The sequence below is a fragment of the Pogoniulus pusillus genome, chromosome 6 (genome assembly GCF_015220805.1).
Source record: "Pogoniulus pusillus isolate bPogPus1 chromosome 6, bPogPus1.pri, whole genome shotgun sequence".
In the NCBI taxonomy this organism is placed as follows: domain Eukaryota; kingdom Metazoa; phylum Chordata; class Aves; order Piciformes; family Lybiidae; genus Pogoniulus; species Pogoniulus pusillus.
The window spans coordinates 25,603,497-25,624,031 of record NC_087269.1 but is presented as its reverse complement, the minus strand read 5'-3'; the positions used below and the strand labels follow the sequence as shown (position 1 = coordinate 25,624,031).

The 20,535-nt window shown below is 50.2% G+C and overlaps 1 protein-coding gene across 11 annotated transcripts in view; it reads left to right on the top strand.

The window, feature by feature from the left end:
- PCDH15 (protocadherin related 15) overlaps positions 1-20,535 on the top strand; it is a 1,224,756-nt gene that overhangs the window by 895,956 nt on the left and 308,265 nt on the right. For all 11 annotated transcript variants that reach the window (XM_064145003.1, XM_064145009.1, XM_064145013.1 and 8 more), the window contains one exon: positions 5,456-5,626. In XM_064145003.1, the coding sequence (XP_064001073.1) occupies positions 5,456-5,626 (171 nt within the window). The remainder of the gene's footprint in view (positions 1-5,455; positions 5,627-20,535) is intronic.

Genomic DNA, 20,535 nt, shown 5'->3' with positions numbered 1-20,535 from the left:
GCAGCATGTGATCAAGAACAAATGCCAAACCTTTCTCTCTTAGGTGTTTTGGGGTTTGGTTTGTGGTGGTTTGGTTTTTTTTCTCTCTCTCTTTTTTCTTCCTCTTATTGCTTGGACATCCATGCTTGTCAGGATGGAACCATTGTCTTAGTCCATTGAAGGCTCCATCATCACCCAGGAGCTTAGTGAAGCACAAGTGCAGAAGCTTTTTACAGAGTTGCTACCATTTAGGAACAGGTTTTCCTTTCCCTTTCTACTGCTTTTTCAAGACAAGGGCGATGAAGCTGGTGAGGGGCCTGGAGCACAGCCCTGTGAGGAGAGGCTGAGGGAGCTGGGGGTGTGCAGCCTGCAGAAGAGGAGGCTCAGGGCAGAGCTCATTGCTGTCTGCAGCTCCCTGAAGGGAGGCTGTAGCCAGTTGAGGTTGGGCTCTGCTGCCAGGCATCCAGCAACAGAAGAAGGGGACACAGTCTCAAGCTGTGCCAGGGCAGACCTAGGCTGGATGTGATGAGGAAGTTGTTGTCAGAGAGAGTGATTGGCATTGGAGTGGGCTGCCCAGGGAGGTGGTGGAGTCGCTGTGCCTGGAGGTGTTGAGGCAAAGCCTGGCTGGGGCACTTAATGCCATGGTGTTGTTGATTGGGCAGGGCTGGGTGCTAGGTTGGTCTGGATGAGATTGGAGGTATCTTCCAACCTGCTTGATTCTATGGTCTAGTCTGACCTTTCAAGGTAAGAATATAGTTCAAATGAGATTGCCTGGCACCCTGTCAAGCTGGGCCTTGAAACTGTCTAATGTTGTTGAATCCACCACCTCCCTTGGGAGTTTATTCCAATGTCTATTAGTTCAAATAGTGATTTTTTTTTTCTGTCTCCCAGTCTGAGTCTCTGCAGTAGCAGCTTGTCCCCTTCGTCCCTTGTCTTTGGCACTCTTTGTACAAAGAGAGTCTCCCTCCTCATGATAGCCATCCTTTATGTACTTGTGTGTGGTTATGAGGTCGCCCCTATGCCTTCTCTCAAGGCTGAACAAACCCAGGTCTCTCAGCCTTCCTTCAGTCATCTAGTTCCTTGATTATTCTTGTGGCCCTTCTCTGGCCTCTTTCCATCCTTGTACAGCAGGGATCAATCCTGTGCGCAATGCTCGAGGCGAGACCTGACCAGTGCTGAGTAGAGTGGGACAATGAAATCTCTCTCTGAGCTTGTAATACCTTGATTAATTAACTCAGTGTCCTGTTGGCTTTCTTTGCCACTGCAGCTTCTTCTTCACTCCTATTGAGCCATTTCTTCACCAAGACTCCCAGGTCCCTCTCCACAATGCTGCTCTCAGGCTGGGCAGCTCCCAGTCTGAGCTTCATTGCTGGGTTATGCATTCCCAGGTGAAGATGCTGAAGGACCTTATTTAAGATTTACCTAGGTCTTTAAAAGCTCAGACATATTATGACAGGATAAAAAATATGTCTCTCTCATTGCATGTAAAAAGGCAATCTTTTTGGCACAAGAAGCAAGCTGCAAATGTGCAGCAGAACCCATGCAGAAAGTGCATTCTGGTGTCCCTGAGCACACATTCTCTAACAAATCTAGTGCTGTTAATTTGATCTCAGATGAGTTTAATGGAGACAATTGAGCCATAGCCTTCAGGTTTGAAATGCATTTTTCTGGAGAGGTGAGCTTTCTTTCAGGTCCTACTGGAAGTGTATGTAAGGACTTTGCAGAGTGGATAATGCATACCAAGAAGAAAAGAGATGTTTAAACTATATATTTTATCACAGAATTTATAGATTGGCAAAGCCCTTCAAGCTCCTCGAGTCCAATCATTAGTTCCACACTGACAAGTCCTTGACTAACCCAAACCCCTCAGCACAACATCTTATCACTATCAATCGCTATGCTTGGAAAGCACCACCAGCATCAGCCAGTCCAACCTTCATCCCAGCAGTCTTCATCACTAGACCATAGCCTCAGGTACCACATCTACTCTCCTGTGAAACACCTCCAGGCATGGTGACTCTTCTGGGCCCCCCAGTTTAGGAGGGACATTGAGATGCTTGAGCATGTCCAGAGAAGGGCGACGAGGCTGGCGAGAGGCCTTGAGCACAGCCCTATGAGGAGAGGCTGAGGGAGCTGGAGTTGTTTAGCCTGGAGAAGAGGAGGCTCAGGGGTGACCTTATTGCTGTCTACAACTACCTGAGGGGTGGTTGTGGCCAGGAGGAGGTTGCTCTCTTCTCTCAGGTGGCCAGCACCAGAACGAGAGGACACAGCCTCAGGCTGCGCCAGGGGAGATTTAGGCTGGAGGTGAGGAGAAAGTTCTTCACTGAGAGAGTCATTGGACACTGGAATGGGCTGCCCGGGGAGGTGGTGGAGTCGCCGTCCCTGGGGCAGTTCAAGGCAAGGTTGGACGTGGCACTTGGTGCCATGGTCTAGCCTTGAGCTCTGTGGTAAAGGGTTGGACTTGATGATCTGTGAGGTCTCTTCCAACCCTGATGATACTGTGATGCTGTGACTCCACCACCTCCCTGGGCAGCCTGTTCCAGTGCCTGACCTCCCACTCAGGGAACAACTTCCTCCCAACAGCCAACCTAAGCCTCCCCTCATGCAACTTGAGGCCATTTCCTCTTGTCCTACCATGAGTAAGTGGGGAGAAGAGACCAGCTCCAGCCTCACTACAACCTCCTTTTAGGTAGCTGTAGAGGGCAGTAAGGTCCCCTCTCAGCCTCCTCTTCTCCACACTAAACACCCCCAGCTCCCTCAGCCACTCCTCACAGGCCATGTTTGCCAGACCTCTCCCCAGCCTCATTGCCCTTCTCTGCACCACTCCAGCACCTCAGTGTCCCTCCTGTACTGTGGTGACCAAAACTGGACACAGTACTGGAGGTGTGGTCTCAGGAGTGCTGAGCACAGGGGCATGAGCACCTCCCTACTCCTGCTGCTCACACCATTGCTGATCCAGGCCAGGATGCTGTTGGCCTTCTTGGCCACCTGAGCACACTGCTGGCTCATGTTCAGCTGCTGGCCACCAACACCCCCAGGTCCCTTTCTGCCAGGCAGCTCTCCAGCCACTCCTCCCCCAGCCTGTAGGGCTGCTGGGGGTTGTTGAGACTGAAGTGCATGACCTGGCACTTGCCCTTGTTAAACCTCATGCAATTGGCCTCAGCCCATGGCTCCAGCCTGTCCAAACCCCTCTGCAGTGCCTTCCTACCCTCCAGCAGATTGACACTTCTGCTTCATTTGGTGTTATCTGCAAACTTGCTGAGGGTGCATTTGATGCCCTCAGCGAAGTCACTGATGAAGAGATTAAACAAGACTGGCCCCAAAAGTGAGCCCTGAGGGACTCTACTTGTGACAGGTCACCAGCTGGACTTAGCCCCACGCACCACAACTCTCTGGGCTCAGCCATCCAGCCAGTTTTTAACTCAGGCAAGAGTCCATCTGTCTAAGCCATGAACTATCAGCTGCACCAGCAGAGTGCTGTGGGAAATGGCATCAAATGGCTTACTGAAGCCCAGGTAGACAATGTCCACTGCTTTTCCCTCTTCCACTAGGCAGCTCACCTGATCATATATCTGTCATCACAGGAGATTTTTGGTGGTCTTCAGGCCTTTTTTTCTTTTTCTTGTCCCTCTGATGATAGCTGAAATGAAAACTTCCTCTGTTGTTTACCTCTGTTCTGATTCTGCTTCATTTGTGGGAAGATGAGGCTGCTCTGAAGTAACTTTATAGAATTGTAGAATGGTTTAAGTTGGAAGGGACCTCAAAGCTCATCCACTTCCAACCCTCTGCTATAGGCAGGGACATCTCCCACTAGAGCAGGTTGCTCAAGGCCTCATCTAACCTGGCCTTGAGCACCTCCAGGGAGGTTGTGGAGTATAGAATCTCTGAATGTAATCAGATCACATTGGGTGATTCTGTGCTCCTCAACCTTCCTGGGCAACCTGTGCCAGTGTCTCACCACCCACGCTGTAAATAACTTCTTCCTAACATCTAGGTTAACTCTCCTATCCGCCAGTTGAAACCCATTGTCCCTCATCCTGTCATTACATATATGACTTACTCCTTAATTCACACCTTTATATTCCTGTGGCTCCAATTCTGTATCTGAAAGATGACATTTTACAATCCACTTTACCATTCTATGGCGTGTTCAGCGTCCTCCCAGTGGAAAGAGGCTTTTTGCGCTGGGATCTGTCTAGTGATGCTTCCTGGCTGTCAGAACAAGTTGTTTTACCTGGAGGCTGTAACTAATTGCACTCCTGAAGGGGAATATGGGAAGGTTCAGAACTGAGGTGTTCAAGAAAAGACTGGATGAGGCCCTTAGTGGCCGTGGTCTAGTTGACTGGATAGGGCTGGGTGACAGGTTGGACTGGATGATCTTGAGGTCTCTTCCAACCTGGTTGATTCTATGATTCTGATTCTGTTCTTTTTCTTGTGGTTTTAGCAATAGCTTTTTTCCCCAGATCACCGCTCTGTGTTCACAGCTCTTTTCCTTTGGTGTCAGAACTGTGCCCCAAAACCTTCACCAGCTTTGCTGGCCTTCTGGGCACACACTCTAGCCCCTCAAAGTTCTTGGAGTGAGAAACCCAGAACTGAACCCTGTATTTGAGGTGTGCTCTCACCAGTGACAAGTGCTGGAAGAAAATCACTGCCCTGATCCTGCTGGTCACACTACTGCTGATCCAGACCAGGATGCTCTTGGCCTTCTCAGCCACCTGAGCACATGTTGGCTCATATTCTTTTGTCTATTGACCATGAACCTGTCGTACAGCACAGAGGCTTTTTTGGGAGGCCACATTGTAGCTGTTTCATTGTGAACAGAAGTGTCCTTCAGCCCTTTAAAACATGAGCAGTGTCAGTACCCCTGCAGACACATCAGCTTTCCAAAAGGAGTACACTTTAGAGATCTTGAAGCGATCTCATTGTTGTCTTTTGGTGGAGTACTGCAGTCCAGGGCCTCTCCACTGGAAACTAGGAAAGCAGCACTTACTGCTCATGCTTTGCTTTTCTGTGACTGCCACCAAGTGTAACTCCAGAGCCACAGAGATGATTAAGAGAGTGGAATATCTTCTTCATGAGATGAGCCTGAGGGAGCTGGGGCTCGTTAGCTTGGAGGAGACTAAGGAGTGACCTCATTCATGGTTATAAAGATGTAAAGGGTGAGTGCCAAGAGGATGGAGTCAGGTTCTGCTCAGTGGTGCCCAATGACAGGATAAAGGGCAATGGGTAGAAGCTGAGGCACAGAAGGTTCTGTGGAAACATGAGGAAAGCATTTTTCCCTGTGAGGGTGACAGAACTGGAACAGGCTACCCAGGGGGGTTGTGGAGTCTCCTTCTCTGAAGATATTTAAAACTTGCCTGGATGCATTCCTGTGTGATCTGGTATAGGTGATGCTGCACTGGCAGGGGGGTTGGACTGGGTGAGCTTTGGAGGTCACTTCCAACCCCTGACATTCTGTGATTCATTTGCTTCCCAGGACCGAGCCCAGAATCTGCATGAGCGAAGGACAAGCACGACCACCCTGACAGTGGATGTGCTGGATGGGGATGACTTGGGACCCATGTTTCTTCCTTGTGTCTTGGTCAACAACACTCGTGACTGCAGGCCTCTCACCTACCAAGCCAGCTTGCCAGAACTGACTGATCCTGTAAGTCCTCTGGGGTATATTTTGGAAGTTTTCCTGGTTTCTTTTACAAGCAGTTGGCATCTCCTTCTGTGGGCACAATAGAGAACTGTCACTACCAAGGTCACAGATGTTATATGCCATGGTTTGTGTCCCAAACAAATGAAACCCAGGGTAAGATGTGCATGGGAATAGCTGGTGAAATCCTCTCTGGTGCAGTGGCAATCTGCTTATTCACTGCAAGTGCTGAAGTGTGGTGAGTTGCTGGAATTGCTTTCCTGATGTCTCTGTGTTTTTTGCTCTCGAAATAGCCTGAAGGACCACTTTGGACTTCAGCAAAGCCTTTGACACTGCCTGCCACAATAAGGTCCTGGCACAGCTGGCAGCTGCTGGCTTGGACAGATTCACTCTGGTATGGGTCAAGAACTGGCTGAAGAGCCAGGCCTAGAGAGTGGTGGTGTATGGTGCCACATCCAGCTGGCACTGGTGGTGGTCCCAGGGATCAGTGCTGGGCACAGTCCTGTTCAATATCTTTATTGATCTGGACCAGGGGATTGAGTCCAGCATCAGTGAGTTTGCAGATGACACCAAGCTAGGAGCAGGTGTGGAGCTATTGGAAGGTAGGAGAGCTCTGCAGAGGGAGCTGGCCAGGCTGCATGGGTGGGCAGAGGCCAATGGGATGAGATTGAACAAGGCCAAGTGCAGGGTTTTACACATTGGCCACAACAACCCCAAGCAGCACTGGAGGCTGGGGACAGAGTGGCTGAGAGCAGCCAGGCAGAGAGGGAGCTGGGGGTGCTGGTAGAGAGGAGCTGAAAATGAGGCAGCAGTGTGCCCAGGTGGGCAGCAGAGCTAATGGCATCCTGGTCTGGCTCAGGAGCAGTGTGGCCAGCAGGACAAGGGAGGTCCTTCTGCCCCTGTGCTCAGCAGTGGTCAGGCCACACCTGGAGTGCTGTGTTCAGTTCTGGGCTCCTCCATTGCAGAGAGATGTTGAGGTGCTGAAACGTGTTGAGAGAAGGGCAGCAAAGCTGGTGAGGGGCCTGGGGCACAGCTCTGTGAGGAGAGGCTGAGGGAGCTTGGAGTGTTTGGCCTGCAGAAGAGGAGGCTCAGGGCAGAGCTCATTGCTGTCTGCAGCTCCCTGAAGGGAGGCTGTAGCCAGGTGGGGTTGGGCTTTTCTTCCAGGCAAGCAGCAATAGAACAAGGGGACACAGTCTCAAGCTGTGCCAGGGCAGGTCTGGGCTGGATGTTAGGAGGAAGTTGTTGTCAGAGAGAGTGATTGGCATTGGAATGGGCTGCCCAGGGAGGTGGTGGAATGGCCATGCCTGGAGGTGTTGAAGCCAAGCCTGTCTGGGGCACTTAGTGCCATGGTCTGGTTGATTGGGCAGGGCTGGGTGCTAGGTTGGGCTGGATGAGCTTGGAGGTCTCTTCCAACCTGGTGGATTCTATGATTCTATTCTTTGGTTCTACTATGCTGTTTCATTTAAGGGTGTTATAAACTTTCATAGGAAGATTTTTGGATGAGGAAACATCGGTCACTAGTCCCTAAAAATATTATATGTAGCTATTACAAGCTTTGATCAAGAGACACTAAGGAACAATGTGCCTTTAGCCAAAGCTTGTGCTTCCTATGTCAGTTACTGCTCCAAGTAGGCTGAGGATAAAAGCTGGTTTCACACTGGAACATATGCAGTGAATCACAAAAGGAGAAGGTTAGAGCACGGGGGGTTCCTGTTTCTCTTCCCTTCAGAAAAGCTGCTGCTTAGTGTAATCACAGTCTAATAGGCTGGTTCAGGTTAGAAGGGATCTCAAAGATCATCTGCTTCCAAGTCCCCTGTCACGTGCAGGGAGTCCTTCCATTAGACCAGGTTGCTCAAGGCCTCATCCAACTTGGCCTTCAACACCTTCAGGAAGGGGGCAACCTCCTTGGCAACCTAATCCCAACCCGTCTGGCATAGACAGGGGCACCTTTCACTAGACCAGGTTGCTCAAGGCCTCATCCAACCTGGTCTTCAACACCTTCAGGGAAGGGGCATCTACAGCCTCCCTGGGCAACCTGTGCCAGTGTCTCACCACCCTCATGCTCAAGAATTTCTTCCTAATTTCCAGTCTCAGCCTCCCCTCTTCCATCTCAGAGCCATTGCTTCTTGTTCTATCACTGCAAGCCCTTGTATAAAGTCCCTTTCTAGTGACTGACACAGTTATACATTTCTTTATTGATATGTGACCTTTGATTCATGCATTTTAAAGATATATAGAGGAAGAAACAATTGAATCACAAGGTATTACCCCACCCAATCAACACTGACATTAAGTTGACATTAAGCTGACCTTAAGATAATATTATATATTGACAGTAAGATCATGACTCCCTTCTTCACTGCAGGACACATTCTGTCCTGCTTCCCCTGAGTAGAGGATGGTAGAGATTGAGTCTGTGTGGAGGTTCCTGCTATCCTTTGACTTGTCTTGCTGCCCTGTGCCTCTTAGCCTTTTCCCTTGACACACATTGTGATTCCTTTCATTGCCTGGCCCTGGGACCTGCTGCAGAGATGGTTGTACTGGATCACCAAGCACTCTGCTGTCCTGCTTGGCTGATTCAGATGATGCTCTTACAGCGTCACGCACCTCCAAAAGAACTGCAGTTCTCCATAAGAACTGCAGCCTGATTTGTAAGGTGTAGAAAGCCTGCAGCCTTGACATTCAGCTTGTAACAGGAATGAAAGAGATTCTTCACAGTGAGGGTTGTGACACATGGGCACAGGTTGCCCAGGAAGGCTATGGATGCCCCTTCCCTGAAGGTGTTGAAGACCAGGTTGGATGAGACCTTGAGCAACCTGGTCTAGCGGAAGGTGTCTCTGTCTGTGCCAGAGGGACTGGGACTCAATGACCTTTGAGGTCTCTTCCAATCCAAACTATTCTAGGATGCTGTGAAATAAGTTGGAAAAGGGAGAGGTCTTCCATATTTTACCTTTTTATGTTTGGTTTATCCATCTCTTTTCTCCACTGCCACAGCTTGGTCATAGAATCGTAGACTCAGTCTAGAAATAACTAAAAGCACAGCAGGCCTGGAGGGTGATAAATACCCCAACAGGGTGCTAAAAGCTGCTGGATTATTATCATAGAATCAGGCAGGGTTGGAAGGGACCACAAGGATCAGGCAGTTCCAACCTCCTTGCTGTGGGCAGGGACACCCTACTATGTACCTATACGAGATAACCCTTTGTAACTCTGTTGTCTCTTATGGACTTGTGCAGAAGTCCTTTTACTACTTAGTTAGATGAAACTGCTTTGGGTTTAGTTTTATATTTAAGATGCTAGGTAGCCACAAGTTACTCTCCAGTTGAGTATGCAGCCTTGTGAGGGTTGTTAATGAGTGGTGTGTGGATAGTGCCTTGGTTTTAATCTGTTTTTCCTGGTACAGCTCTGCCCTTGGCCAGGCATATAGGCTCTGATGGAAAATGAAGTGGCATCTGCCAAGAAAGGTGTCTGGGCTGGGATAAATCTGACCAGTGATTTAGGTGCCACATTGCTAACTCTATTGATTCCACTTCAGGTGCTGCCATCCATCCAGGTGTCAGCCTTTTTATTTGTTTTTAGGGGTTTTTTTGTGTATGTCAAAGCACACCTGATGTATGAAAGGAGAACCCAGTTCTGTTGATAAACCACAGGCTGTTTGCTCTTTATCTGTTCATAACACTGTGACAGTTGTGATAAACTGTAAGTGGAAGGAGGATGCCTGAGCTTGAAATTTTACCTTGGTTCCTCAACTATTTGACTTCTAAATGATAATTCCTTCAGAAGATGTGGATGGCACCTAAAAAGATTCAGCTTGTGGACATGTGTATTACATTTATCCTGCAAGCAGCAGGGTGATGCAGTGCAGAGAAGCTCCAGCTGCCTGGGCCAGGCAGGGGCTTGCAGTGGGCTCATGCAATGCTCTGATCTGGCAAAGCAGCCTGAGCAGAGATCCTGATTCTGGGATAAATTGGAGGTTTTTGCATCCTGTGAAACTGTTGCATTGTGCCATGTAGACAAGACTCCTAGAATGATAGAATGGTTTGAATTAGTTCCTCCCCCCCTCTATGGGCAAGTCCCACTAGACCAGGTTGCTGAAGACCTTGTCTGGACTGGCCTTGAACATCTCCAGGGAGGGTGCCTCCACAGTGCCCCTGGGCAAACTGTTGCAGTGTTTCACCACCCTCACTGAAACAATTTTTAACAAATCTCCAATCTCAATCTCCCCTCTGCCAACTGAAAGCCATTCCCTCTTGTCCTATCTCACTACAGGCCCTTGGCAAAAGTCCCTCCCCAGCTATAACATGCTTCATGTCAGGTTATATAGAATCATAGAATCAACCAGGTTGAAAGAGACCTCCAAGGTCATCCAGTCCAACCTAGCACCTAGACCTGTCCAGTCAACTATACCATGTCACCAAGTGCCTCATCCAGTCTTCTCTTGAACACCTCCAGGGACAGCAACTCCACTGCCTCACTGGGCAGCCCATTCCAATGCCAATCACTCTCTCTGACAACAACTTCCTCCTCACATCCAGCCTAGACTTCCCCTGGCACAGCTTGAGACTGTGTCTCCTTGTTCTGTTGCTGCTTGCCTATCAGCAGAGACCAACCCCACCTGGATACAGCCTCCCTTCAGGGAGTTGTAGACAGCAATGAGCTCTGCCCCAAGCCTCCTCTTCTGCAGGCTGCACACCCCCAGCTCCCTCAGCCTCTCCACATAAGGTTTGTGTTCCAGGCCCCTCACCAGTTTTGTCACCCTTCTCTGGGCATGTTCCAGCACCTCAACTTCTCTCTTGAATTGAGGAGCCAGTGCACTCCTCAGCATCATTTATCTGAACTTACTTGCACCAATTTTATCCCTTTAAAGATGGCAATTTACTACTTTGTGGTGGTCGAACCTCCAGTGTGAGCAGAATGCTGTTTGCTGGCAAGTTCTAATGGTAGCCACTACCTAGGCTAATGGGGACTATTTTATAAGTCTCATCATCTTTTCTGCAGTTTGCTTTTTAATTTTTCAGTGAACATGAGAAGGAATATTAATGGATCTAGAACAAAGTTGAAGTATCAATTATTCAGATTCAGTAGCTGGAAAAAAGTCCAGCCTTACAGGGCAAGATGTCTGCTTAGCCAACCCCTAAATTGAAGCATTTAATATAGCTATTGAGAGAAATGTTGTTCATCCTTATACAGTTGCTTCTTCATGAGTTCACGGAGGTAAAAATTGTGTTTTCTTTCTAGGCCTGTTTCCCTTAGATGCTCTAAAGCAGTTGGATCAAATTAGGTTTGTATCAGTTAGTAGTTGGATCAAGTTATAGGTTGGACTGGATGATCTTGGAGGTCTCTTCCAACCTGGTTGATTCTGTGATTCTAAATGCACCCTCACTAAGTTTACAGACAACACCAAGTTGTGTGAGTGTTGACCTGCTTGAGAGTAGAGAGGCTCTACAGAGGGATCTGGACGTGCTGAATTGATGTGATGAGGTTCAACAAGGTCAAGTGCTTGGTTTGGGTTCCAAGGAGCTTAAAAAATCACAGAATGTTAGGCACTGGAAAGGACCTCCAGAGATCTTCAAGTCCAACTCCTCCACCAGAGGAGGACCATAGAACCTAGCACAGGTCACACAGAAACACATGCTGACAGGGCTTGAAATTCTTCAGAGAAGGAGACTCCACAATCTCTCTGGACAGCCTGTTCCAGTGCTCTCTCACCCTTGCAGAAAAGAAGTACTTCCTCATTTGATCATCTGCTTCTGACACCTCTGCTGTAGGCAGAGAAACCTCCCACTAGACCAGCTTGCTCTGCACTCCATTCTTCCTGACATAGAACACTTTCAAACATGGAGCCTCTGTAACAACAGCCGCACTACAGGCTGGGGAGCAGCCAGGCAGAGAGGGAGCTGGGGATGCTGGTAGAGAGTAGCTGAAGATGAGGCAGCAGTATGCCCAGGTGGGCAGCAGAGCCAATGGCATCCTGGGCTGGCTCAGGAGCAGTGTGGGCAGCAGGACAAGGGAGGTTCTTCTGCCCCTGTGCTCAGCACTGCTCAGGCCACACCTTGAGTGCTGTGTCCAGTTGTGGGCTCCTCTATTCAAGAGAGATGTTGAGGTGCTGGAAGGTGTTGAGAGAAGGGCATCAAGGCTGGTGAGGGGCTTGGAGCACAGCCCTGTGAGGAGAGGCTGAGGGAGCTGGGGCTGTTTGGCCTGCAGCAGAGGAGGCTCAGGGCAGACCTCATTGCTGTCTACAAGTACCTGAAGGGAGGCTGTAGCCAGGTGGGGTTGGGCTCTGCTGCCAGGCACCCAGCAACAGAAGGGGACACAGTCTCGAGTTGTGCCAGGGCAGGTCTAGGCTGGATGTGAGGAGGAAGTTCTTGGCAGAGAGAGTGATTGGCATTGGGATGGGCTGCCCGGGGAGGTGGTGGAGTGGCTGTGCCTGGAGGTGTTGAGGCAAAGCCTGGCTGGGGCACTTAGTGCCATGGTCTGGTTGATTGGACCGGGCTGGGTGCTAGGTTGGGCTGGATCAACTTGGAGGTCTCTTCCAACTTGCTTGATTCTATAAACTCTGGACAAACTGTTCCAGTTTCTTACTGACATCATGGGGGAGAATTTCTTCCTCATGTCTAAACTAAATTGAGCATCTTCCAGTTTGAAGTCATTTAACCATGTCCAAAAGAGCCTTGGCCACATGTTTCTTGAACACCCACAGGGATGCTGACTTCACCACCTGCCTTGGAAGGCTGTTTCAGTGTCTGACCACTCTTGAAGGAAATAATTTTTTCTTAGTCTCCAACCCAAACCTTCCCTTGCACAATTTCAGGCCATTTCCTCTTGTTCTATCACCAGATAGAAAAGAGACCAGCCCTCACTTTATGTCAGCCTCCTTTAAGGGGAGGCTGAAAATAGGAGCAATGAGGTCTTCTCTCAGCCTTCTCTTCTCCCGACTAAAGAACTCTCAGTTCCCTCATATGCTCCTCACCAGCCATGTTCTCCAGACCCTTCACCAACTGCGTTGCCCATCTCTGGGCACACTCCAGCACCTCAGTGCCAAAGCAGAGTGGTCAATATTAGCACAGTTAGCATGAGGTGTCCTGTGTTAACTAACATTTTGAAGCCTTCCCAGTTAGGAAGCTGTAATTGTGCTCAGAGGCCTTTAACACACATCACACTCAGTGGTCAGCTGACAGATTTACCTATTAAGACAGGAGAACTCTCATCTCTATGCAAACAAGGCTGAGAAGTTAGCTGGGTTGAAAATACTAGTAAGACACAAAGTTACCCTGTGCTGACATCTAAGATGTCTACAACATCAAACCCACAGAGCTTCTGGTGAATCATAGGATTATGGAATCAGTCAAGTTTGAAAGGGACCACAAAGATCAGCTAGTTCCAACCCCCCTGCCATGGGCAGGGACACCCTACCCTAGAGCAGGCTGCACACAGCCTCAGCCAGCCTGGCCTGAAACACCTCCAGCCATGGGGCCTCAACCACCTCCCTGGGCAACCCATTCCAGCCTCTCACCACTCTCATGCTCAACAACTTCCTCCTCACCTCCAGCCTAAACCTATCCACCTCCAGCTTTGCTCCATTCACCCCTAGTCCTGTCACTCCCTGACAGCCCAATAAGTCCCTCCCCAGCTTTTTTGGAGGCCCCTTTCAGATCCTGGAAGGCCACAAGAAGGTCACTTGGGAGCCTCCTCTTCTCCACACTGCACAGCCCCAACTCTTTCAGTCTGTCCTCACAGCAGAGCTGCTGCAGCTCTCTGAGCATCCTCCTGGCCCTGCTCTGGATATGCTCCAGCATCTCCACATGCCTCTTGTCCCAGGGGTTCCAGAACTGGATGCACTACTCCAGGCGGGGTCTCACAAAATAATATATCCTGACTCGTGGGGCTAGCGACAGCCTCAGACAGTGCCCAAACACCTTCAGGGAATTCTGCCTTGTCAGCCACTGAGGCCTCTGGTTCTTCACAGGCTTCTGGGGAAAGGAGTTATCTGGATGATCTGTGCATCTCCAGGACTTCCCGTCTTGGCAGGAGGCTTTCGGTGCAGGCAGGATGTCTCATGATGTGCGGTCTCAGCAGGATGTCATTCTGGCTACGCAGGCCGATCACGTGGCGGCATCCAGAGCCTACTCCTGGCAAACTCGAGGCAGTAGAGTTTCCAGGCAAGCAATAAGACAGTAAGAAATAGCAGCAGCAGGCAACAGGCACAGATACAATAGCAGATCACATTGTGCTACCTGCATATCTCTTTCACCAATGTAGCTGAGGCTAATTGTGGTGGTAGGCTTGATAGGGCAAACATGGGCTTATCCATGCCCAGACATGTTCCCCTGCCCCCCCCTCCTTCTGTGCTGGGGAAGCAACCATGGGAGAGGAGGGTAAAAGCCCTGGTCTCACCTCATATGATAAAGCCTGGCAAAGTGCCATTCTGATTGGCTAATCTATGTCCAGTGCCCCATTAGTCTTGGGCTGGATATTGATAATAGTATAAGCAGGTAGCACAAGGCTGCTACTGCCTCATTTGCATCCTGAATTTGCCTGGAGAGCTTACCAGGAACAGGCTCCAAATGCCTGCATGTGATCAGCCTGCACAGCCAGCTTGACATCGTGCTGAGGCTGCCCATGGCAAGACATCCTGCCTGCACCTGATAGTCTCCTGCTAGACTAGAAGTGCTGGAGATACACAGATCATCCAGAGCAGCCAGGAGACAAGGTCAGAGACTATCTACCTCCTTCCTGAGAAGCTTGGGAAGAATTAAGTCTCAGCAGCCAACAAGACAGACTTCCCTGAAAGCATTTGGGCACTGTCTGGGGCTGTGGCTAGCCAAGTAATAATAATTTGTGAGTAAATACCTAAAAGCCTCTCCCAGTATAATATTTGCCTTTGCCAATTTGGGCAGTGAGTGGTTGGAGAGCAGCTGTGGGGAGAGGGACTTGAGGGTGCTGCTGGACAAGAAGCTCAACAGGAGCCAGCAGTGACCTCAGAGGTCAGTCCTGAGACCAGTCTTGTTCAACATCTTTGTGGGTGCCATGGACAGAGGCACTGAGTACAGCCTCAGCAAGTTTGCTGCCCACACCAAGCTGCGTGGTGCAGCAGCCAGGCTGCAGGGCAGAGATTGATCCAGAGGGACCTGGACAGGCTACAGAGGTGGGCACAAGCCAACCTTCTGAGGGTCAGCAAGACCAAGGGCAAGGTCCTGCATGTGGGTGGAGGCAATGCCAAGCACAAATGCAGGCTGGGCAGTGAGTGGCTGGAGAGCAGCCCTGAGGAGAGGGACTTGGGGGTGCTGGTGGAAGAGAAGCTCAACAGGAGCCAGCAGTGTGCACTTGCAGCCCAGAAAGCCAAGCAGAGCCTGGGCTTCATCAGGAGAAGTGTGGCCAGCAGGGCCAGGGAGGTGATTCTCCCCCTCTACTGCACTCTGCCAAGACCCCACCTGGAGTACTGCATCCAGTTCTGGAGCCCCTGGGACAAGAGGGATGTGGAGATGCTGGAGTGTGTTCAGAGCAGGGCCAGGAGGATGCTGAGAGAGCTGGAGCAGCTCTGCTGTGTGGACAGACTGAAAGAGTTGGGGCTGTGCAATCTGGAGAAGAGGAGGCTCCCAAGTGACCTTCTTGTGGCCTTCCAGGATCTGAAGGGGCCTCCAAAAAAGCTGGGGAAGGACTTTTGAGGCTGTGAGGGAGTGCCAGGACTGGGGGGAATGGAGCAAAGCTGGAGGTGGGGAGAGTCAGCCTGGAGGTGAGGAGGAAGTTGTTTGTGATGAGAGTGGTGAGAGGCTGGAATGGGTTGCCCAGGGAGGTGGTTGAGGCCCCATGGCTGGAGGTGTTTCAGGCCAGGCTGGCTGAGGCTGTGTGCAGCCTGCTCTAGGGTAGAGTGTCCCTGCCCATGACAGAGGAGTTGGAACTGTCTGATCCTTGTGGTCCCTTCCAACCAGGGATAATAATCCAGCAGCTTGTAGCACCTTGTTGGGTGCTAAAACCATCCACGCTTGCTGTGCTCATAGTTATTTCTGTCGTGCCCAATGTTTGTGCAGCCTCCTCAAGCCTGCAGAATCCAAGTATCATGACAGATCATGTTGTTAATAGAGTTAGCTGTCAAAAACCACAATTCCTTCCATTTGTTTGTAAAAACAAGGCACTTTTGAGGGTAGAAAAGAGAAATACTTGGAATCGGCAGCAAGATAACATAATGAATTGGAGCAAAGAGAAAAATTAGACTATTTTTATCAGGGATGTCTTCCAGAAACAGCAGGTCCAAACCAGAATTGAATTTCATCAGGCTCTGATCACAGTGCTTACTAAATTGCTTTTTCTGCAGCTGACGACACTTGGTAAGAAATGTCTTCAGCAGAGGGTGTGTGCTGGAGACTGAAGGAAATGCATTATGCAGTGGGGCTCCTGCCTTGGCACACAGCAATCATCTCCTTTGCAGTTCAGGCAGGATCTAGAATTCCATCTAGAGGTTCTTCTTGTTCCAATGTAATGGCTGTGAACGCTGGCTCTGACGTTTCCCTTTGTTCACCCAAGCTCTCAAGCCTATTTCCTTGGCAGTCTTTCAAGTCATTGATGGTAGGTTACTTATTGACACCATGTCCCCATGGGGACAGGCTACAAGAGTTGGGATTATTCACTCTGGACAGCCTGCTCCAGGCCTCTGTCACCCTCACAGCAAAGATGTTTTAACTCATGTTGAGGTGGATCTTCCTGTGTTTCACAAGGGCATCCATTGCCCCTTGTCCTGTCACAGGACACCACTGAAAAGAGCCTGGGTTTCACAAGGGCATCCTTTGCCCCTTGTCCTGTCACAGGACACCACTGAAAAGAGCCTGCCCCCCCCACACCCTTCAGATGCTTATAAACATTCATAAGATCTCCTCTCAGGCAGCTCTTCTCCAGGCTAAACAGGCCGAGGTCTCTCAGACAGATGTTCCACCCCATCATCCTTGTAGTCTCTGTTGGACACTCTCCAGTATATTCCTGTCCTTCCAAAACTGGCCCTGGTCCTCCATATCTGATCTCACCTGGGCAGAGTAGAGGGGCAGGAGAACCTCATTTTGATTTTAGTGTCTTTTCAATGCATATTTTGGCTGGATTTGTGAATACTTCATGCTATGCACCCAAGGGTTGTTCCAGACAACTCCATCTCTCTGAGCCAGACAGGTTGTGGAGTCTCCGTCTCTGGAGGCTTTCAAGACCAGTCCTCATGTGATCCTGGATGAGTCTGCTGTGGCTTGGGGGGGTTGGACTGGATGATCTATGGAGGTCCCTTCCAACTCCCACCATTGTCTAGTTGAGGCAAAGAGGCTGAGGGCTTCCTTATGCCTGTGGAACACATAGTCAATAATATGCACTAGAAAAGGTGCAGGAAGTTGTGATCAAAGGTAGGATCAAAAGCAGGGCACAGCCTGAATGCAGACTCTGGCTTAGCAAGTGCTTTCACCTTGGAAAAAAAACTACAGAGAAGAAATATCTGAAAGGTCTACAGAGCTGCACGCTGCAGAGCGTGCATGGCATCAGCTGCTCCCTGCCTCTTGCAAATCAGCATCTCAGCAACATCAGAGCAAATTAGAATCATAGAATCAACCAAGTTGGAAGAGACCTCCAAGCTCATCCAGTCCAACCTAGCACCCAGCCCTAGACAATCAACCAGACCATGGCACTAAGTGCCCCAGCCAGGCTTGGCTTCAACACCTCCAGGCACAGCCACTCCACCACCTCCCTGGGCAGCCCATTCCAATGCCAATCACTCTCTCTGCCAACAGCTTCCTAGACCTGCCCTGGCACAATTTGAGACTGCGTCCCCTTGTACTGTTGCCGTTCTATTACCTGTTGGCAGGCTCAAGCTGTGCAGAATAACAAGGATCTTCACCTAGATACAGTAGTTATGATGCTCCTTTCTGAAAGTTCACCTTGGCTCAAAGCTCAGACAGAACAAAAATTCTCTCTCTACTATCAATTTTTAAGACAGCACTTAGGATGGTGACAGAAGTAATTGCGGGAGAGCTGCCTGCCCGAGAGGCACCTGGGGCTGTTGTTGGCCATCAGGCTGAACATGAGCCAGCAGTGTGCCCAGGTGGCCAAGAAGACCAACAGCATCCTGGCCTGGGTCAGAAATGGTGTGAGCAGCAGGAGTAGGGAGGTGCTCATGCCCCTGTGCTCAGCACTCCTGAGACCACACCTCCAGTACTGTGTCCAGTTTTGGTCACCACAGTACAGGAGGGACACTGAGGTGCTGGAGCAGTGCAGAGAAGGGCAACGAGGCTGGGGAGAGGTCTGGCAAACATGGCCTGTGAGGAGTGGCTGAGGGAGCTGGGGGTGTTTAGTGTGGAGAAGAGGAGGCTGAGAGGGGACCTTACTGCCCTCTACAGCTACCTAAAAGGAGGTTGTAGTGAGGCTGGAGCTGGTCTCTTCTCCCCACTTACTCATGGTAGGACAAGAGGAAATGGCCTCAAGTTGCATGAGGGGAGGCTTAGGTTGGCTGTTGGGAGGAAGTTGTTCCCTGAGCAGGAGGTCAGGCACTGGAACAGGCTGCCTAGGGAGGTGGTGGAGTTGCCATGCCTGGAGGTGTTTGAAAGGAGAGTGGATGTGGTGCTTGAGGCTCTGGTGTAGTGATGAAGGCTGCTGGGATGCAGGTTGGACTGGCTGATGCTGGTGGTCCTTTCCAAGCATAGCAATTGATAGTGCTGAGGGGTTTGGGTTAGTCAAGGACTTGTCAGTGTGAAACTGATGATTGGACTGGAGGAGCTTGAAGGGCTTTGCCAATCTAAGAAATTCTGTGATTCTGTGATTTAGGGAAGTATAAGCAGTGCCACTGGAGGGACCCTGCATTAAACTGGGCACAAAAATAAGAGAAGAAACATCCCTTAACAAATGACAGAATCCCCAAAAACATGGTGAGGGTCAGAAGGGAGCACTGGAAAACATTCCAGTCCAAACCCCCTCCTAATGCAAGGTCACCTACAACAGGCTGCCCAGGATCACCATGTTCAGGTAGGTTTGGAATCTCTCCAGAGGAGACTCCCCAACATCTCTGGGCAGCCTGCTCCAGAACTCCAACAGCGTCACACCAAAGAAATTTCTCCTGTTCAGGTGAGACCTCCTGGGTTTGAGTTTGTGCCTATTGCCCCTTGTCCTGTTGCTGGGCACCACTGATAAATGTCTGGCCCCAGCCCTCTTGGGCCCTACCCTTTAGCACTTGCTGAGCATTGGGTAGATCTCCTCTCAGTCTGTTCCTCTCCAAGTTAAGCATTCCGGTCTCTCTCAGTCTTCCCTCCTCAAACACACCTTCCTCTTTCAGCCTTTCCTTCTCACAGAGATGTTCCAGGACCCTCAGCAGCTTTGTAGGCTCAGCTGGACTCTCTCCAGTGTTTTCCTTGTCTTTCTTGAGCTGGGGAGCCTGGAATTTGACCCAGTATGCAGTTGTGGCCTGATTGGGGCATAATAGAGCAGGAGAATTCCCCCTCACCTGCTGGCACACTCTTCTTCACTCCTCCCAGGATGCCACTGGTCTTATTGGCCATGAGGGCACACTGATGGCTCTTGGAGAGTTTGCTGCCCCAGAAGCACTCAGAGTGCAGTCTCAGCAGTGACCTCTACAGGAGGACAATTGCTTCTGTGGTCCCAACTTGCCACATTTTTGCCCATCCAGACCAGGATGCTGTTGGCCACCTGGACAAACACTGTCTCACTTTCAGCCAGCTGTTGACCAGTGCTCCCAGGTCCTTTGCTATTGGGCAATTTCCAGCTACTCTCTCTCAAGCCTGAAGCATTAATGTGGTTAGTGTGACCCAAGCTGGGGGATGCTCAGAGGGCTGGAGCAGCTCTGCTGTGAGGACAGACTGAAGGAATTGAGGCTGTTCCATCTGAAGAAGAGGAGGCTCCCCGGTGACCTGCTTGTGGCCTTCCAGGATCTGAAGGGGGCCTCCAAAAAAGCTGAGGAGGGACTTTTTAGGCTGTGAGGGAGTGACAGGCCTGGGGGGAATGGAGCAAAGCTGAGTGGAGCATGAGAGTGGTGAGAGGCTGGAATGGGATGCCCAGGGAGGTGGTTGAGGCCCCCTGGCTGGAGGTGTTTCAGGCCAGGCTGGCTGAGGCTGTGTGCAGCCTGCTCTAGGGTAGGGTGTCCCTGCCAATGGCAGGGGGGATGGAACTGTCTGACCCTTGTGGTCCCTTCCAACCCTGACTGATTCTGTGATTCTGTAAGTGCAGGACCTGGCATTTGGCCTGACCTCAGCAAGCAAACCCTGCTCCCTTTTTCCCCGCAAGGTCACAAAGACTCTGTGGTGATCAGAAGGGAAGCATCACTTTGAGCACCTGCTGCACCCTCCAAAAGTGACTGCTCTGGCCCCAGAGAGGAAGCCCCTCTGCTGCTTTATCTCCTATTACCTGTGCCTGTCTCCAGAACCTGCAGAACAAATGTTTAAGTGAATAACCTGCACTGTCTGCATTTTCACAGTGAGAAGACAAGAGGCATCTTTCTTCTGACCCTCAGTGAAGGGATAGTGGTAGTGACAAGGATCAGGGTGAGGACACAGATGAGAGCTTTTCTGAAGTGAGGCTCACTGGTGAAGCATTGCTGAAGGACTATTTTGTCTAGATGGCAACATTTAAAACCTTTAAATGTTTCTAAATGGCATTTAAGGATGAAATGAATTAGCAAGTAGGGTTTCTCTTTGACAATATCTCCACTTCATGTTGTGACAAATGTGGCTTTGTGAAATGAAGTAAGAATCATAGAATGGTCTGGGTTAGAAAGGACCTCCAAAGGTCATGTAGTCCAACCCACTCTGTAGTAAGCAGGAGCATGATCAACTGGATCAGGTCACCCAGACACTTGTTGAGCCTCACCTTGAATATCTCCAGGGATGGGGCCCCAACCACCTCCCTGGGTAACCCATTCCAATGTTCCACTCCCCTCAATGTGC